Source organism: Equus asinus, chromosome 21 (genome assembly GCF_041296235.1).
Source record: "Equus asinus isolate D_3611 breed Donkey chromosome 21, EquAss-T2T_v2, whole genome shotgun sequence".
NCBI lineage: Eukaryota > Metazoa > Chordata > Mammalia > Perissodactyla > Equidae > Equus > Equus asinus.
Window position 1 is genome coordinate 18,636,592 of NC_091810.1, and position 15,996 is coordinate 18,652,587.

At 52.4% G+C, this 15,996-nt stretch overlaps 1 protein-coding gene across 15 annotated transcripts; it reads right to left on the minus strand.

Moving 5' to 3' along the window:
- Positions 1-341: 341 nt before the first annotated feature.
- Positions 342-15,681, minus strand: BRPF1 (bromodomain and PHD finger containing 1). 15 transcript variants are annotated; one of them, XM_044754113.2, is made up of 14 exons: positions 15,287-15,681; positions 12,776-13,384; positions 8,400-9,359; positions 7,401-7,563; positions 6,869-7,000; positions 6,305-6,451; positions 5,213-5,522; positions 4,566-4,886; positions 3,960-4,244; positions 3,324-3,471; positions 2,658-2,794; positions 2,437-2,555; positions 1,936-2,090; positions 342-1,186 (listed from the first exon to the last, which is right to left on the minus strand). In XM_044754113.2, exons 2-14 carry the CDS (start codon positions 13,372-13,374, stop codon positions 1,003-1,005), a joined length of 3,660 nt encoding a protein of 1,219 aa, XP_044610048.1. In that variant the 5' UTR covers positions 13,375-13,384; positions 15,287-15,681; the 3' UTR covers positions 342-1,002. The 15 variants fall into 15 exon arrangements, with proteins under 15 accessions (XP_044610048.1, XP_044610050.1, XP_044610049.1 ...); XM_044754115.2 differs by having other exon boundaries at positions 2,437-2,794; positions 4,566-4,889; positions 8,400-8,862; positions 9,115-9,359; positions 15,287-15,426; XM_044754114.2 differs by having other exon boundaries at positions 6,323-6,451; positions 15,287-15,426.
- Between the last annotated feature and the right edge of the window lie 315 nt (positions 15,682-15,996).

A 15,996-nucleotide genomic window follows, 5' to 3' on the forward strand; every position in this document is an offset into this window, starting at 1 on the left:
CTGAGTTCAAATCCTAGCCCTGCGACTTCTAGTTGTGGGAACTTAGGCAGTTACTTAATTTTGCTAAACCTCAGTGTCTTTGTGGAGATAACCACCCTGTTATTAAGCTTCCCCATGTTTACTGCAAGAATTCCATGAAACTGTATCTAAAGGTGCTCAGCACAGGGCCGACCACTCAGTAAGTGCCTGGGGAACGGGAGCTGTCGTTTTATCCTTGTTGTTGTACAAATGCAGCAGGCACAGCAGCCATCACCTCTTGGACCCAATTATTTACCTTCCCTGGGGACAGAACCTCCCTTTGCCCTGGCAGAAGGCAAGAACCAAGAATTCCAAATAGACCATTTATTTTCTAAGAATCAATATATTTTCTTCCTTTGAAATAAATACAAACCAGTTTGAAAGGTGAGGGAATCTATGGGAAGAAGGGAAGTGGGGACAGGCCCCAGTCTTTTTTTAGTACCAAATGACTCTGGCGCGACCCGGAAACGCAGTTACAAATGAGAATAATTTAAATTCTCCGCTAATTACAGTATTTACAACAGCAGGGGAGGGGGTCACCTAGTGCCCCTCTTCCGGGCTGGACAGACATCAATCCCACTGCTAGGCTGGGCAGATGCCCGCTCACCACACCACCTGCAGGGGCCTCAGGCCACTAGGCAGTTACAGAGTCTCCTGGCATGAGCAGGCAGAGGTGGTGGATGGCCTGTTTTATGCAGTGTCCTAACCTTGGCTCACCACCCTGTACTACAATGCCGTGAGGTCTCTGGAGCTTTCTGGCCTGTGGGACCTCCCCTCTCCTAGCGCAGAGCCATGGGCTCTCGGAGTGTTCTGTACAGTCCAGCTGCACTCAGGGCGGGAGGGACCTCCCCCACCCAGCTTCCCCTGAGACTGGCCCCAAGACCAGGAATGAGTCAGTGCAGAGGCCGGTGCCACTCCAGGACACTGAGCAAAGGGGAGGAGAGAGGTGGCAGGGCACTGTAGGTTGGGCTGTGCTGGGCAGTATCAGTCACTATCGCTGGTCTCGCTGCTCTGCTCCCCCTGCACCTTGCTGCGGTGCTGCAGAGCTCTGTGGTAAGCGATCTGCACTGACTTGCGGATATTGGACTTGCGGCCTTCCAGCATCTTCTCCTTGTCGAGGTCCTGGTTCACGCCCAAAGGAACTAGCTTAGTCCTGGGCAGCCACTGCCTGTAGGACAAGGTGAGGATCAAATAAGTCATCTCTGGGAGAGCAACAAACACCAGCCTTCCTCACTCCTTCATTCATTCAAAAATGAATGAGCGCCCACTCTGGGCCAAGCTCTGGTGGGCACTGGGGTTACAGCGATCAAGAGACAGTCCCTGTCCTCTAGGAACTGCTCACAGTCTAGTGATGAAAAGAGCCCAGTCAACAGTCACAGCGGGGGGAGGTGTGGTGTGGTGGTGAATCACCACAGGGTATTTATGGGTGCAAAAAGGAGGAACCCTGACCTAACCTGAAATAGTTACCCTGTCCTATAGGCTCCAGGCAGACTTTACTGACATTAAATATCCTCTGCAGACAATTAATAAAAAGACTACATATGTAAATGTAACAGAACAGGGATTCAGAGGCTGAATGTTTATGCCTGCTTTATCCTCATCTTGTCACCATGGAGGCAGAGGTGGAAATCTAAGACTAGAAGCTACCTGAGTCTGGGTGGGGAGCCACCCCCACAAGTGTCACAGTCACTGATGGTCCTTTGGTTCCTAGCTACAGCTGTTTGTCAGCTACTGCCCACTCAGTCTCAGTCTCATGGTCAACTCAACCCTTTTGCTCAAAGATCTAAGTCCCTCCCCCACTGATTTGTGATAGTCCAGTCTGTCTGTTTATTGCTGGAGTTTCCTAGCAGCCTGTCTCTATACCCAGGGCTGCATCTGTGGCTGTGAGTCACATCTAATGCTCCCCTCCTCTCTTACCAGGTTCGCTTGTTGTCAAAGAAGAGGACGAGGTAGAGATGCTCTCGGGCTTCCTGGGTCATCTGCTCCCCAAGTTTCAGCACCTCCAGTGGGGGCACAGGGATGGGAACCCCATGGTGGAACATACCTTCCCGGGGCATCTTTGGATCAATGATCTGAGGGTGTAATAAGACCTTGGTTTGGTTCAGTCCCCTTCTTCCTGAAGGCTTACCTGACCCAAGAATTTGGAGACTACCTCTGAAGAGGGGATGGAGAAAAAGTTATCATGCTACTATTGCTGCAATGCTGTCCTTTGGCTTCCTCTCAAACTATTTCAGAGCCCAAGGGGCAAAGGGAAGGAAAAGAGAGATGGAAAAACTAACCAGGGACCTCTAAGTGTCTATCTGCCAAAGACCCTTGTGTACTCTGCAGCTCAGCAGAGAGTAGGAAAAGTCTGTTAATTGTGAGTCTGCATTCTGGAGTTGGAAGGGAAGCGGTATGACAAGAAAAGCAGAAGCCTACCAGAGCTGGGTACGAAGGATACCCTCGGCACTTGGCCCACACCAGGTCCAGAGCATCCAGGGGGGAGTCCTCGTCCTCCGACAGCCAGCCGGCTCCCCGGCCCAGACTCTTCCTTACCACTTCACAGGAATGGGAGAGAAGGGATGGATCAGCAGCCAGGGGGCTGGCAAGGCCCTGACATTGGGCCCCCGGCATTCTGGGCCTTGGGCGAGGGTACTTACTGCTGTGGCCCACGCCGCGGCCAGTGCCCACGGAGTAGGCCTCGTTCTCAGTGCCTGAGGTATCTTCACTGCTGTCCTCTGGGAACGTGCCCCGAGAGAAGGAGGGCTTGCCCCGGCCTTGTTTTGAGGGTGTTGTGCTGTGGAAAAGACAACAGGAGCTCAGCTCAAAGGAGGAGAAGAGTGGGGAAGGGCATGGTGGGTGTCCTCTCTTCTTTAATCCCCCAGGGTCTAATGCTTTTGGAAAGCAGAGTCTACTGGAAGCATTTCAAACTCAAACACCTTGAGGGGCTTGGCTGTGATTTGACTGATGTGGATTTAGCAGCGGTGGTGATAAGTGCATGCACTGTCTAAAGGCAATATTGGCTAGATTAGCCAGATCTGATTTTTAAAGAGAATACAAAAACTGGGATAACCAAAAAAAGTATGTCTGCAGGCCAAATCCAGGCCACAAAGCATCAGTTTATGCCCTCTGCTCTAAAACATCAGCTTAACCCAGGATGGTTCCCTCCATTTCATTATAGTGACATTCTCATCTATTTCATTTATTTTGCAGAGAATGTTGGGTTTGAGCCATCTTAATCTAGGATGAGATGGATGCTACCCCACTTCCCATAGGGAAAAAGGAAGGGCATCCCAGAGGCAGGCCTTGATCTGGAGGGCTGGTACCTGGTCCTGTCTGAGGCAGCGCTGCTGCTGCTACTGCTGCTGGACTCAGAGTCTGAGCTGCTCCGGGGAAGGCTGCAGTCATTACGGTATACCAAGAAACTCTTCTTCACTGGCTGGTTTCCACCACTGAAGCCATTGGCTGGTAAGTCTTGGTTGGGGGGAGGGGGAGGAGGAGAGGAATCGGTCAGGAAGATGTAGATAGGAGATGGCATGGGGGTAAGAGGGACTTAGAGCTTGGCTTCCCCTTCTGTGCTGGAAAATTCCTCCAACCTTGGCCAGCAGAGCTAGCTCTGGACAGTGTCCACCACAGTTGGCCACAGCCCTGCCCCACCCCTTGGCAGTTACTGGCCTTAGGACACAAATGGCCTAAAAGGGCAGGAGATCCCCAAGGAGGGTGAGAAGAGAAAAGGTGAAGTGATACAATGGAGGGGGCCCTGGATGAGAATCTAGCTAGATCAGTGTCTCTAGGCTTCAGTTTCCCCATCTGTAAAATGAGGGGATTGAATTAAAGGATTCCTGAGGGCCCTTCTAGCTCTGACATTTTATAGGCAAATGGAGGGATAGGTGAGAGTTATGTTGGGAGGGATGGCAGCTTTGCTCACTCTCTTGAGGGGGCTGGGTGATGGTGAGGCTCACCCATTGGGGGGTCTTCTGTGGATTTATCACTGTCGCTGTCTGAGCTCGAACTGGGCCGGGGGCTCCTACCCCGCTTGCGCTGACGCAGGGAGCCCATGATGGGGAGCTGGGGGGGCCCCACAGGACTGCCTCCGTGGCTGGGGGTCATCTGGCTCTCCCGGTTTTTGGGGGGCCGGCCCGGCCTCTTGGGCGGTCCAGCTGTCTTCGGGTTCTTTTTGGAGAACAGAACTGAGGTTCTCCTGCCCACCTCATGTGCGGGGGTTGAGGACATGTTGGGACCCAGGCCTGGAGCAGAGAAAGAGAGAAGGAGAGTTGGTGAGGGGCCTGATGTGGGAAGGGTAGATGTCCAGGGTATGCTCTGGGCATATAGGACCATTATTCCACTAGAGTTGGGAAGATGATTTGAGGGGCATGGAATTGGGAACATTTTCTCTTATACAGATAGGCAAAGAGGCAGCTAAGAGGCCCCTGATTGGGGAATGAGGTAGAAAGTGCAGCTAGCTGTGCAGGAGGGACCTCTGCCTTGGGGAATGGCAGGGGCTGAGTGTGTGCTGCAGAGTCAAAGTCTAGCTTGCTTTGGGGTCCACCTTGCTATGAGGTTCAGACCTTTGCTTGTCTCCTGGCTGCTGCTCTCCTCGGCGGCACTGTCTGTCTGCCCGTCCTTGTCACAGGCCGTTGGGTGGGGTGTGAGGCTGCCCCGGCTGGAGGGGCCATGCCGCTCAGGCCCATCTCTTCCAGTTTCTCGCTGGTGGGCAAGCTTCCGCCGCAGCGCCGTCATCTCTTTCTTGATCATCTTTGCACGCCGTGAGCGGCCCACGCTCTGCTTGCTGGCATTCACCTCATCTAGCCGCTCCAGCAACAACTTCAGCTGCTCTTCTACTGGCAGGTGCTTTTGGTTCTCCAGCAGAACCAGCCGCTCTTCCTCTGCTGCTAGGGGTGGGGATGGGGGAAAAGGTCAGACTCAGGTTGTGCTCTGGTCCCCCTGAACCTGGGCAGGCAGTAGGAAACCCACTTTTCTCCCCTTAGCTTCTCACCAGGAACAGCTGTAAAATAGCAGCACCACGATGAGGAATGGGGGGCACTGCTATCCATTCACCCAGTCTGGCTTCTTAGGGAGCATTCCTGGGGATAGCTCACCACTGCTCAGCCTAGCTGCTTCCTGCCTACACTGCCTGATCCCAGGAGGGGACTTTTAGAAAGCTGTTCATCCCTGGCATTGGCCTCTATGTGTGTGTGTGTGACTTATCACCCACCATCTTCAGTGTGGTGTGGGGCCTCATCTCCAGCCAGACTGTGGGGGATATGCATGCCCGTCTCAAAGTCAATGCCCATTTTTTCTGCTTGGCGCCGGGCCTGGCGGAGCACAGCACCACCCTGCTCTCGGAGCCGCACTGCCGCCCGGTAGAAGATGGTGTCCTTGGCATTATACTTGAGGCAGTTGCTGACGATGAGGTTGAAGTCCTCCTCAAAATCATCAAAGTTCAGGTAGCGGTAAGCCTCCAAGTTCTGCTTCATGGTGAAAAAGTCCATGGGCTTTTTGATGTGGTCTAGGTAGTCAGGTACCTGGGAAAGCAGGGTAAGTGTGGCTAAGTGGAGATATGCTCCTCATTCCCCCAAACTCCTGCTCCTAACAAGCCCCCACGAAATGCCTCCAGCAACCTCCTCCCACCACAATTAGAGGCAGGCATATAGCACAGGGGAAAGGAAAACTGGATTCTAGTCTTAATTTTACCAGTCACAAGCTGTGTGACCTTGGCAAGTCTCTTAACTTCCCTAGGCATTCTTTTACTCGCCTGGAAAACAGTGATGAAATTACAGCCGAATCTACCTCCTAGAGCCATTATTAGGCTTCAGTAAGAAAATGGCTAGGGAAACCCTCTGGCAATAACACCACCTTGCATTCCTATAGCTCTTTTTACTTATTGTTAAGACTTATAAGGAGGCTGCTGCCTCAGGCCTCTCATTTTATACCTTTTAGAGAGAAGAGTCTGCCAGTCAGGACCTAGGGCTTCAGAGCTGGTTCTTTAGGTGCTGAGCCTTCTAAAGTCTCCGTTCTAGGGTTCAGCACCCCGAAAGTGTCTTCCTGCCCTGGGATTATTCATTTGGCAGACTCAGTCCCTGCCTCTGGGGAAGGAGTGCAGATTGCCTCCCATTCTGGGCCCTTAGGGTATGACAGGGATAAGACAGAGTCCAGGTGATGCATGTGGCTCCAGTTCATCTTGGAGCCCCAAAGCCACCAGCCCCTCTCTTCAAGGTCCCCTCCTAGTCCCTGGCCCAGACCTGCAGCAGGGGTCCAACTGGGAGAGGAACAGAAAGAAGGTGGAGTGAGGGGAAAGGATTCTTACTTCGTCCAATTCGGTTACCTCAGACAGAGGGACCGGCTCGCTGAAGATGTTGCCTGTATCCTTCTCTTGGAGCTGCTCCAAGGTTTTGCGAAGAAGGATGAGGAAAGGGGTCAGCTGCATCTCCATAGCGATCTGTTGGACCTTGATCTGACACACACAAAGGCCCAATCAGCCTGGCCCAGGCCAATCCCTTGGCAGAGAGGTCTGAGGAGATGGTCGCAGCTGGTTTGGAAACTTGCCTTCCTTCCCACCCCTCACCCCAAGTTGGGCATACTCACTCAGGTCTACCTTCTTCAAGGCCCCACCCAGTGAAACTTTCCCCCGACTACTCTGGCCTTTCCCTTCTTTGAACTCCCAGTGCCAGCTACCTGTATCACATAATTTAGGGTTCCCTTCATACTCTCCTGTGACATTTTGCTTCCGGTGGGCCTGAGAGCACACTGAGTGTCTGAAGACCTGACTCCAGCATCAGCCCTGTTGCTTCCTGGCCAAGGGACACATACTTTTCCTTCTCCTGGGTCTGTTTACTCCTCTGTAAAACAGAGCTGGCCCAGGAGCACTCACCGTCTCCCTTTTGAGTTTCTCCCGCTTGCGAATCAGCTCGACCAGCAGCCGAGCTCGCTCCAGGTCATGCCGGAGCCGCTGCCAGGACTTGAGCTGTTCTTTGAGGGCCCAGTTCTTATCCTCAGAATCTCTCTGTAGAGGCAAAAAGGGGATCAAGAGATGAAGAGGGAGCCAGAGGAATGGCCAGAGGGGAGGAGAGCCCAGGAAACTTGCGTTGAGGGCAGGTAAAACCAAAGAAGGGAGCACAGTGATTTACTGGCAGGCTCATCAGCTAAAATGAGAGCTCCTCAACCTACGAGTCCCCGGGCCTGGCACAGAGTCGATGCTCAATATATGCTTATGGACTGAATGAATGAATGAACACATTCCACTGATCTAATCCCTAAGGATTTCATCCTGAGCCTGGTTTGAGAGCTAGCTTAAAGGAGGAAACAGCCTAAGCCCTTGGAGCACTAGAAGCCATTGTCACAAATCTCAGTCCTCGTCCCTCTGGCCCTAGTTCCCAGAGCCCACAGGGAATCTGACACAGTACCCCGACTTGGTCACAGTTCCTCTGAGACTGCAGGTGTGTCTGCAGGCGACGTAGCAGTGGGACCCCATTCCGTGACTGCCGCTTCAGTGTCCAGTAGCTGTGCAGCCTCTGCATGAACTGGCTCTTCCTTTGGATGGTCAGGCGGTTGGTGATTTTACTGAGCCTGGGAAGCCGGGCAACAAAGAGAAAGACCAATTGGGCTCTGATTTTCTTAAGCAGAATGGGGGTCTCTGGTCAGTGAGAGTTCCTGAATGGGGCTGAAGAGGCAATGTCTATTGTCAAAAAGGTCTGTGACACTGGGCTTAAGACAAAGAAGAGCAAACAGTGTCATCAATGGCACCTCAGCAGACAGGAAGCCAGGCTCCCAGCACTAAGCCAGATCCCTAACCCTGTTCACCAAGGGGTCTGGGAGCTTGGCCCCTAAGACTGCTCTTGTCACTGTAGCCCAGAGCACTGTGTAACCCTGGGATACCCCACTCAGACTGAGCATTGGAAGGTTTTAAAATGAAGTACGCTTGTACAGCAGTAAACTATAGGAAATTGAATACATACGGACAAGAGAGAGTTAAAAACAACTGATGACCGCAGCCCCCATTTGGACTCATTTGTGGCAGTAACCACTTTGCAACTCCTTGAGCATTTCCTTCCCCCTTTTTTCATTCCATTTCTCCCTTCAGGGTCAGACCATTTCTTCCATTGTGGCTGGTGGCTATTCCATCCTCTTTCTTCCTAACTTAAACCACACCATTAAAATGAAGGGCAGTTCAAAACACCTGTTAGGTCTGCCAGATAAAAGCTGAAGTTTCTGGCTCCTACTGTAAAAGTCAAGTGACCTGCTAGAGCTAACTTCTTTTGGAATTTTGGGTTTTTTTCTTTAACTTCTATGTAACTCCTGATAGGAAGAAGATAACCCAACCCTGTCACCCCACTCAGGGGGCTGTCAGTCTCCAAGAGAGCTGCTTCTTCTCTCATCAGCCTATTTACCCGCTCCCAACATACCTGTGTGGCGGGATGCAGGGCACCGATACCACAGGTGCTGCTGCCCGTTTCTCTGCCAGGATCTTCCGTGCCTTCTTCATCTTGATCCGGGACTTGGCCTTGGCCTTCTTGACCTTCTCTGAGCTCCAACTCTTACCCTCATCCTCCTCCTCATCCTCATCCTCCTCACCCTCACTGTGGGACAGGGCAGGCAGGCGGCGCGCTGAACCGGGGGGCGTGTGGATGTCACAGTAGGCCGTCTTGCGGACGCTGAAGGAGGTGCCATTGGCACCTGTCTCCCGTACAGGCTCCATCTTCATGTAAAGGCCAGCCTGCTGGGCACAGGTCACGTGGAAGGCTGTGTAGCAGTTGGCCTTGTGGCACTGGATGCAGGCCCCTGAGCCCCGCTGTTTGCAAATGTAGCAGGTCAGCTTCCAGCGAGCTGGTGGGATGTGCTCGATGCTGTCGATAGGCTCCAGGAAGACTGTGTTGGCAAAGCAGACCTCAGGGATCCACAGGGCACATACCACATGGGCCCAGCGCCCATCATCTGTCTGCTTGAAGGCACCACCCTTGTTGGGGCACAGGGCACAGTCCACAGCACGGGAGGGTGACTGTAGGCAGCGGCGGCACAGCCACTGGCCCTCAGGGATGTATGGGACACCATAGCACTCCTGGTGCACAGCCAGGTTGCACATGTCACAGAAAAGGATGACATTGCTGTTCTGGCACTCACCATCGTTGCAGATACAGCACACAGCATCCTCGTCCACTAGCGCATTGGGGTCACCTTTATTGTGGCTCTCAAAGTAGGACTCTTTCTCCAGCCGGTCCATTAAGTACTCAAAGATCTCCTGCGGGATCGGACTCACTCCTTCCGTCTTCCGCCGCTCATTCATGATATCCAGCCAGATGTAGTCCTCTTCATCCATGTCATACTCTACTTCCTCATCCAGCTCTTCCGCTGACTTCTCAATGTACCTGCAGTACACACAGGCAGCTCAGCATCATATGGTCAAGATTTCCCTCCCTTAAAGACAATGGGTTACATTTGCCAAGCACTTACTCCATGCCAGGCCTGTGCCTTTATACATGTTGTCTCATTCCATCCTCACCTTCATCCCAGGTACTATAGGTCCCATAATCATTACTGTTTTGCAGAAAAGGAAACCTAAGGTTTGAGGAGGTTAATTGACCTGCCCTAGCTCCCTTGTGAGAAAGTGGTAACGCTGGGATATGAACCCAGGCCTACAGATTCCAAAGCTTGCTTCTTAGGTGCTACACTGCCTCCTTTGCAGTGCAGAGGCTCAGCCAGACTCCCGAAGGGAGGAGGGTGGGGCAGCTAGGACCCACTGGGTGGTCTAGATGACAGTGCAAAGCGTCAGGGGAAGGAAGGTCCTCAGGTGTCACTTGCAAATTATATATAAGTTTTAGCACTAGCTGGTAGCGTCCTAAATGGTCTTCTGTCCACTGGTGCAGCATCAGCTCAGGGCTCCCTCAAGCTCTAGGTACTACTGTTCTCTGGATAACCTTGAGAGATAAGTCAGAATAGCTAAGATTTACTGAGCATTTACCATGAGCCAGGCATTGTGGTATGTTACCACGTTTATTTTCACCACAGCCATATGGTCAGTGTTCTTATTGCTCTCATTTGTAGATAAGGAATCTGAAGCTTTGAGAAGTTAATTAACTGCCCAACACAGACAGGTCACACAACCAAGAAGTAGCAGAGCTAGGATTCAAACTCCACCCTCCAGCACTCTCTGGGCCAGCAGGACTAGAGCTAAGGGCTGCTGCAGGTGCATGGGATACAGAGCAGACTCCTCACACCCTTGCCATGCTCTAAGTGGCCTGAACTCTAGTATTGGGAGCTACAATGGAAAGAATGGAGCTTTGGCTTCTAACAAACCTGGATTTAAATCCTAGCTCTGCCACTTTGTGACCTTTAGGACATCACTGCTCTTTTCTGAACCTCAGTTTTATTGATGATAGAATGAGACTACTACTACTTACTCCCAAAGATGCTGTCAGGATTAAGTGGAATTACAGAAATGAACGGGCTAAGTCTAGTGGCACATAGCAGGTCCTAGATTAATGTTAGTTCCTGTCCCTCCCTGCCCCTACTGGGGGCTCTGGGTGCTAGAGCAGGCCAGGTGAGCATAGGCTCTGGAGCCATGCTCTGTATGACTGCAGGCAAGTGAGCTAACCTCCCTGGGGCTTGGTTTCTTCAGCTGAAAGTGGTGACGCTAACCTGAACCTATTTCACACAGCTGTTGTGAGCATTAAATGAGTTAATGCAGGTAAAGTGATTTAAACAGTACCTGGGATGGGGCAAGTACTCAATACATGTCAGCTTTATTATTAGCTTTTGTATAGCTCTGACCCACCTTGCTTTGTATTATAACTGTTTATGTGTCTAACTCCTCCACTACAGGATAGAGGCAAGGACCATGTGTGATTCACCATACAGAAATAGGCACTCAGTGTTGTTCATTTGAAAGGCATTTTGCAGGTAGAAGAGTGGAGAGAGACTAAAATGCTGTGTCTATAGGAAGCAGCTTCTTTCTTAGCCCTGTACCTCTTCCCCAAGGTGACTGCAATGTCCTCATCCTTGAAAAAGGGTGTGGCTCAGGGCTAGTGTGAACCATCAGGCCCCTTTCAGGCTCTACCACCAGCTCTCAGACTCTTCTCTACCATGACACATGTGATGTTAAGTGACGGTGCATAACATACTCCCACAGTGCACCCAGATTACAGGCTGCAGCACAGATAAGGCAGGCTGCATGTCATGTACAATTCCTAGCACACCAGCTGACGCTCCACCCCCTCTCCCTCTCAAGAAAGCACATCAGATGCAAGCAAGAGAAAGTGATATTATTAGAGAGATGACCTCAAATCTTCTCAAATTTATATAAAAAGCAAATCATTTCCAAAACTTGGGTAGTTCTGCTAATAGTAGTAACAAATTACATGCAATACACCTCCCAACTGATTGCAGTACACCAGCTGAGAATGGCTGCCCTGGAGAACAGATCTCATCCCCAGGAGGAAAGAGTAAATCTGAGTGGTGAGAGGAAGAAAAGGACTGGAGCGAGCTGGGATGCCTAGCAGAGCAGAGAGTGCTGAAGAGACATTAGGAGGGACAGCAGGCCCAGAGAGGGGTCTGTGAGTTGGTGGTGGTCACAGCAGTCAGTGCTAACAGTAAAGAGAGTGGAAAGCCAGAAGGAGGTGGAGCTGGGCTGAACCAGCTGGGCTGATCAAAGAAAAGAGAGGACTGGCTAACACGTGAACAAGGGAGAAAGTGACATACCGGGCCAAATCACTTGGGTTCTCACAGATATGCTATTAAAGAACCGAGATTTAGTATAACATCACACAGACTGCACTTCTGGTAAAAACTACCTTTCATATAAAAACCTTTACAAGAGCTTCTCAGAGATCAGGCCTTTTGATTAGTTGACACCAAAGACTGCTTGTTAACTAACTCATCCAAATGCCCTCTTGGCCTTGGATGCCAAGACTCAGAGAGAAGTTTTATACTTGGTTTCTGGACCATCCTTCAGCTAGGGTTTCTGTATGTAGTTTCACCACCACACTGCCCCCATCCCTTCATTTTTATCTCATGTTGAACTAATTTAGCCTTATACCTGTGATTTTATTAGGAGCCACTGTGATTAATTTTTGGAAGGAAGTGGGGGACCAAAGAAACAATTAAATGAAATAAATCAAAGGGCCATTGGACGAATATAAGACATAGGTGATGAAAATACTGCTTATGTATGCTAAAGCCTGGGTGACAATAACAGAACAAGTAATGGGAAAATTGCCCTTGCAGATTTACACATTGCTTTGAGGACCTTATGAAATTAGTGTCCGTAGTCTTCTACCTTTATGCCGGCAGAGGAATATTATACCTGCTTTGCGGATGGGGTCACTAAAACACCAGAAACTGGATGCCTTTCCCAAAGTCACACAATGATGGAATGGACAGGGTCAGGAACCAGAAAGGGATACAGTGAAAACAATGCAGCTTTGGAGTCAGAGGAACCTGGGTTTGAATCCCAGTTCAGCTATCTACTGGCATGTGACTTTCCCGAAGTCTGGCCCCTCTTCTGGACTCTGGCTCCCTCTTAAGTGCAGTGAGAACAATACCTACCTGAGAGAGTTGTGAGAATAAAATAAAGGAGTGGCTATAAAACACCCAGTGCATGTAGCAATGTACAGTAAGTGCCACTGTCATTAGCTGGGGCACTTTTCCTCTCACTGCCCTGGTAGTACCCCTGTGCTTCCACTATCCTTTATCCCTGCCACTCTCCTATCTGCTCCTTGTCACTCTTTCCAGCTCCTAAGCCCTGCTTGACCAGTTTTCCAGAGTTGGGAGGCGGAGGTGGCCTTACCGATAATAGGAAGTCGGCCGGGGTGGGGCATCAGGGGTGTCCTGCTCCAGTTCTCGGTATACCACCTCTGGCAGCTTGGGAGTGGTGCTTGCAGAAGCATTATGGTGGTGGTGATGGTTGGAGTCCTTGCGCTTCTCCTTGTTCTTATGCTTGCCTGACTTGGGAGTAGCAGCCGGTGTCTCTGTGTTCTCCTTGTTGCTGCCATTCTCAGGAGCCTCCTCGGGGACCTCCTCATCCTCTGACACCACATCCAGGTTGTCAAAGATGCTGATCCGGTGGACGCGGCCATGCAAGTCCACCTCCACCATGCGTTGGGCCTGTGCATAGCTCATCACCTCACGGCCCGGTGACTGGGATACCTCTGAGGGGCTGGGTGACTGTTTGTTGGCTGGGCGTGACTGGCGCCCCTTCTTTTTATGTTTGCGGAGCGGAGTCTGCTGTGGAGGTGGTGGGTTGTCGTGGTCATAGTGGTACAGGTGGTACTCGATACCACTGTAACTCTTGTAGACCTTGCGGCAGGTCTCCACGGGGCACTCATATGGTGGCTTAGTTGCCCGCAAGTTGTGGCAGAAAGTCTTCACGTCAAAGTCCACCCCCATGCTGTCACATCTAGAATGTACAGATCAGTTAGCATAGGCCTGAGAAAGAGTTCCTGGCCACCCACTCTACTCCACTCCCTGCGGCCCTCCCTCTCTCCAAGGGACCTGACCAGCCCACCTCTACAGCATCTCCAAATGCCATCTCCTACACACCAGGGCCAAGGTCTTGGCCCCATGACCTCTGGCCATCCTGCCCTATCTCTCAACTCTTCTAGCCTAATCTCACATAATGTGGCTGATCTTTCTACCAAATAGCAATGATAATGTCAATCTCTTGATTAAAAGCCTCCTGATGCTCCCCACTTCCTTCAGCCTAATATCCAAATTCCCTATGAGGACATTCAAGGTGCTCCTTTCACTGTCTGGCCCTAGTCTTCCTTTCTAGACTCTTATTTTCACCAGTTACAGCTGTGCATCTGTCTACCCAGGGTAACTTGCTATTTCCTCAATGTTATAACCTCTCCTTTCTATAAGATGATCTCAATTTGGGATGCCTTCCATCCTAATTGGTGAGCTCCTACTCATTCTTCAAAACCCAGCTCAAATGTCATTTCTTCTGTTATGACTTTTTTGTCTCTCTCATGGAGAGCTGTGTTTCCACAGCATTCCATTCTTACTTCCACCATGGCACTTACCATACTGGAAGTTGTCTCCTCCCACTAGACTGGGAGCTGCGCAGTGTAGACATCAGAGCCTACCCACCTCTATATCACCAGTACCTGGCATATAGTGGACACAGTCTTTGGCAAATGAATGAATAACCTGTTGACTGAATAGCTGAATGAGGGGATCACCAGATTTGGAGCTGAGAGCGATGGATAAAGGCTAGTGTTAGCCTGTGTAGAAGCTTGAATGAGCAGCCAATGATTTAGTCCTGGACTCAGGCAGAAATCATTGGATTATAGGAAGAATTAGTTCATTTCTGAGGTCTTTAGGGGAAGCCCATGCCTTGGCCCTGGCCCTGGGAGTAGTACCAGGCCTTAAGGATACAAACAGGAACATCACAACCCAGGCACAGTCAGCTCCAGGCTAGTCCTCAGGGCCCTCCTTTCCTCCTCTCCAATGTTCCTGAGTGAGTGGAGACAGCAGATGGCACCAGCCCCCAGGAAGCCCAGCTTGGTCAGAACCTGCCCCAATTTCTCCAGGCCTAGCTGAGTTCAACAATTCAGCTAGGGGCTTGGCATCATTCCAGGCAAAGCCACCCTGAGCTCCCATACAAACAGTGACCACTCTTGGCCTCTCCTCCTGCGACTTAACCAAGCAAGTGGGCTACTCCAGTCTTTCTGTAAAAGCCCCTGACTTCCAAATCAGTATAACTACTCCTTCAACTCCAACTGACTTCTACTTCCTACCTTCGTCTGTCTCTAAACACAAACCAATTGGAGGCACAGACAAGCTCTCTTTCAATGATGGGTCCCTGGTGAATGCTGCGGCTCTGCTGCCCTGGTTCCCTAAGCAGTACAGAGCCCCCAGCAGATGTCCCGCTGGGACTCGGCGGCAGAAGCAGAGGGGAGGGAGTTGAGAACTTAGACCTGAAAGCCCTTGGGGAGGGCCCTGGGCTCAGGGGTAGGGCGGCGGCGGAGCTCAGGGGGCTGGAGGAAGTAAGGGGCGGGGGCCGGAGGGATCAGGTCGGGCCAAGGCGGTGCCCGCAGCCCTCTCCCGGATGCGGCGACGTTTCCCCTAGTCGAAGTGTAACAAGTTAGACAGGGCTCCTCTCCTGCCACTGGCCCAGGCAGCCCCGAAGAATACACTGGTGCCCCAAGATGCCGGCTGGGAGCGAAGGCACTGTCAGTGCTCCTGGCTGGAGTGGCCCAAGGTGCACTAGGGACGGGCAGCTCAGTGCGCGCCCCACGAAAGCAGCCTACCCCTTTCCCGTTGGCCACTCCCGCCCTGGTCCCAGGCCCGCACTCACCGGCCACCTCGAGTCCGGGCTCATCGCCGGGAGCGCCCGCCGGGGCTCCGACCCCACTTGGGAGGCCGGCGGGGAAAGACGGGCCGGGGAGGGGGATCCTCAACGCCGGAGACCGCAGACCTCGCCCCCCGGCCCCCTGCCGCCCCACGCTCTGGCCCCGGCTCTCCGGGATTCCCGCGCTGACCCCTGCCGCTCCCGGTCCCGTCGGCGCCCGGGTGTCTCAACTCCGTCGGCCGCCGCCTGTTTCGAGAACCCCTAGGTTGCCCGGCCTCGGGATCCGGCGCCGCCGGAACAATAGAGGCTCCCGGAGGCAGCACGGGGACAGCGGCGGCGGCGGAGACGGTGGCGGCAAAGGCAGTGGCAGCGGCGGCGGCAGCAGCGGCGGCGACGGCGTCTGCGCAGGGTAAACGCGGCGCCGCGGCGCTGCCGAGCTGCACTTTCGCCACAGTTCCCCGCCGGCCCGCTGAGGCTCGAGAGGCCATTCTCTGGGACTCAGGGGCACCCCTGGACACCCCACAGAGCTTCTCTAGCATCTCTATCTTAGAGTTGAGTTTCTGGAGAGTGAAGTTGCGGTACTCGGGGTCCGGAGTGGTCGGGCCGTTGGTGGCGAATCTGCGGCCACGGACGGTGAGCGCGGGGCAGGTGGTGAGGAGCCCGCCCTTCTCCCTTCCCCCTCTGGCTCCTCCGTCCCTCCTCCCTCCTTTCTCCCT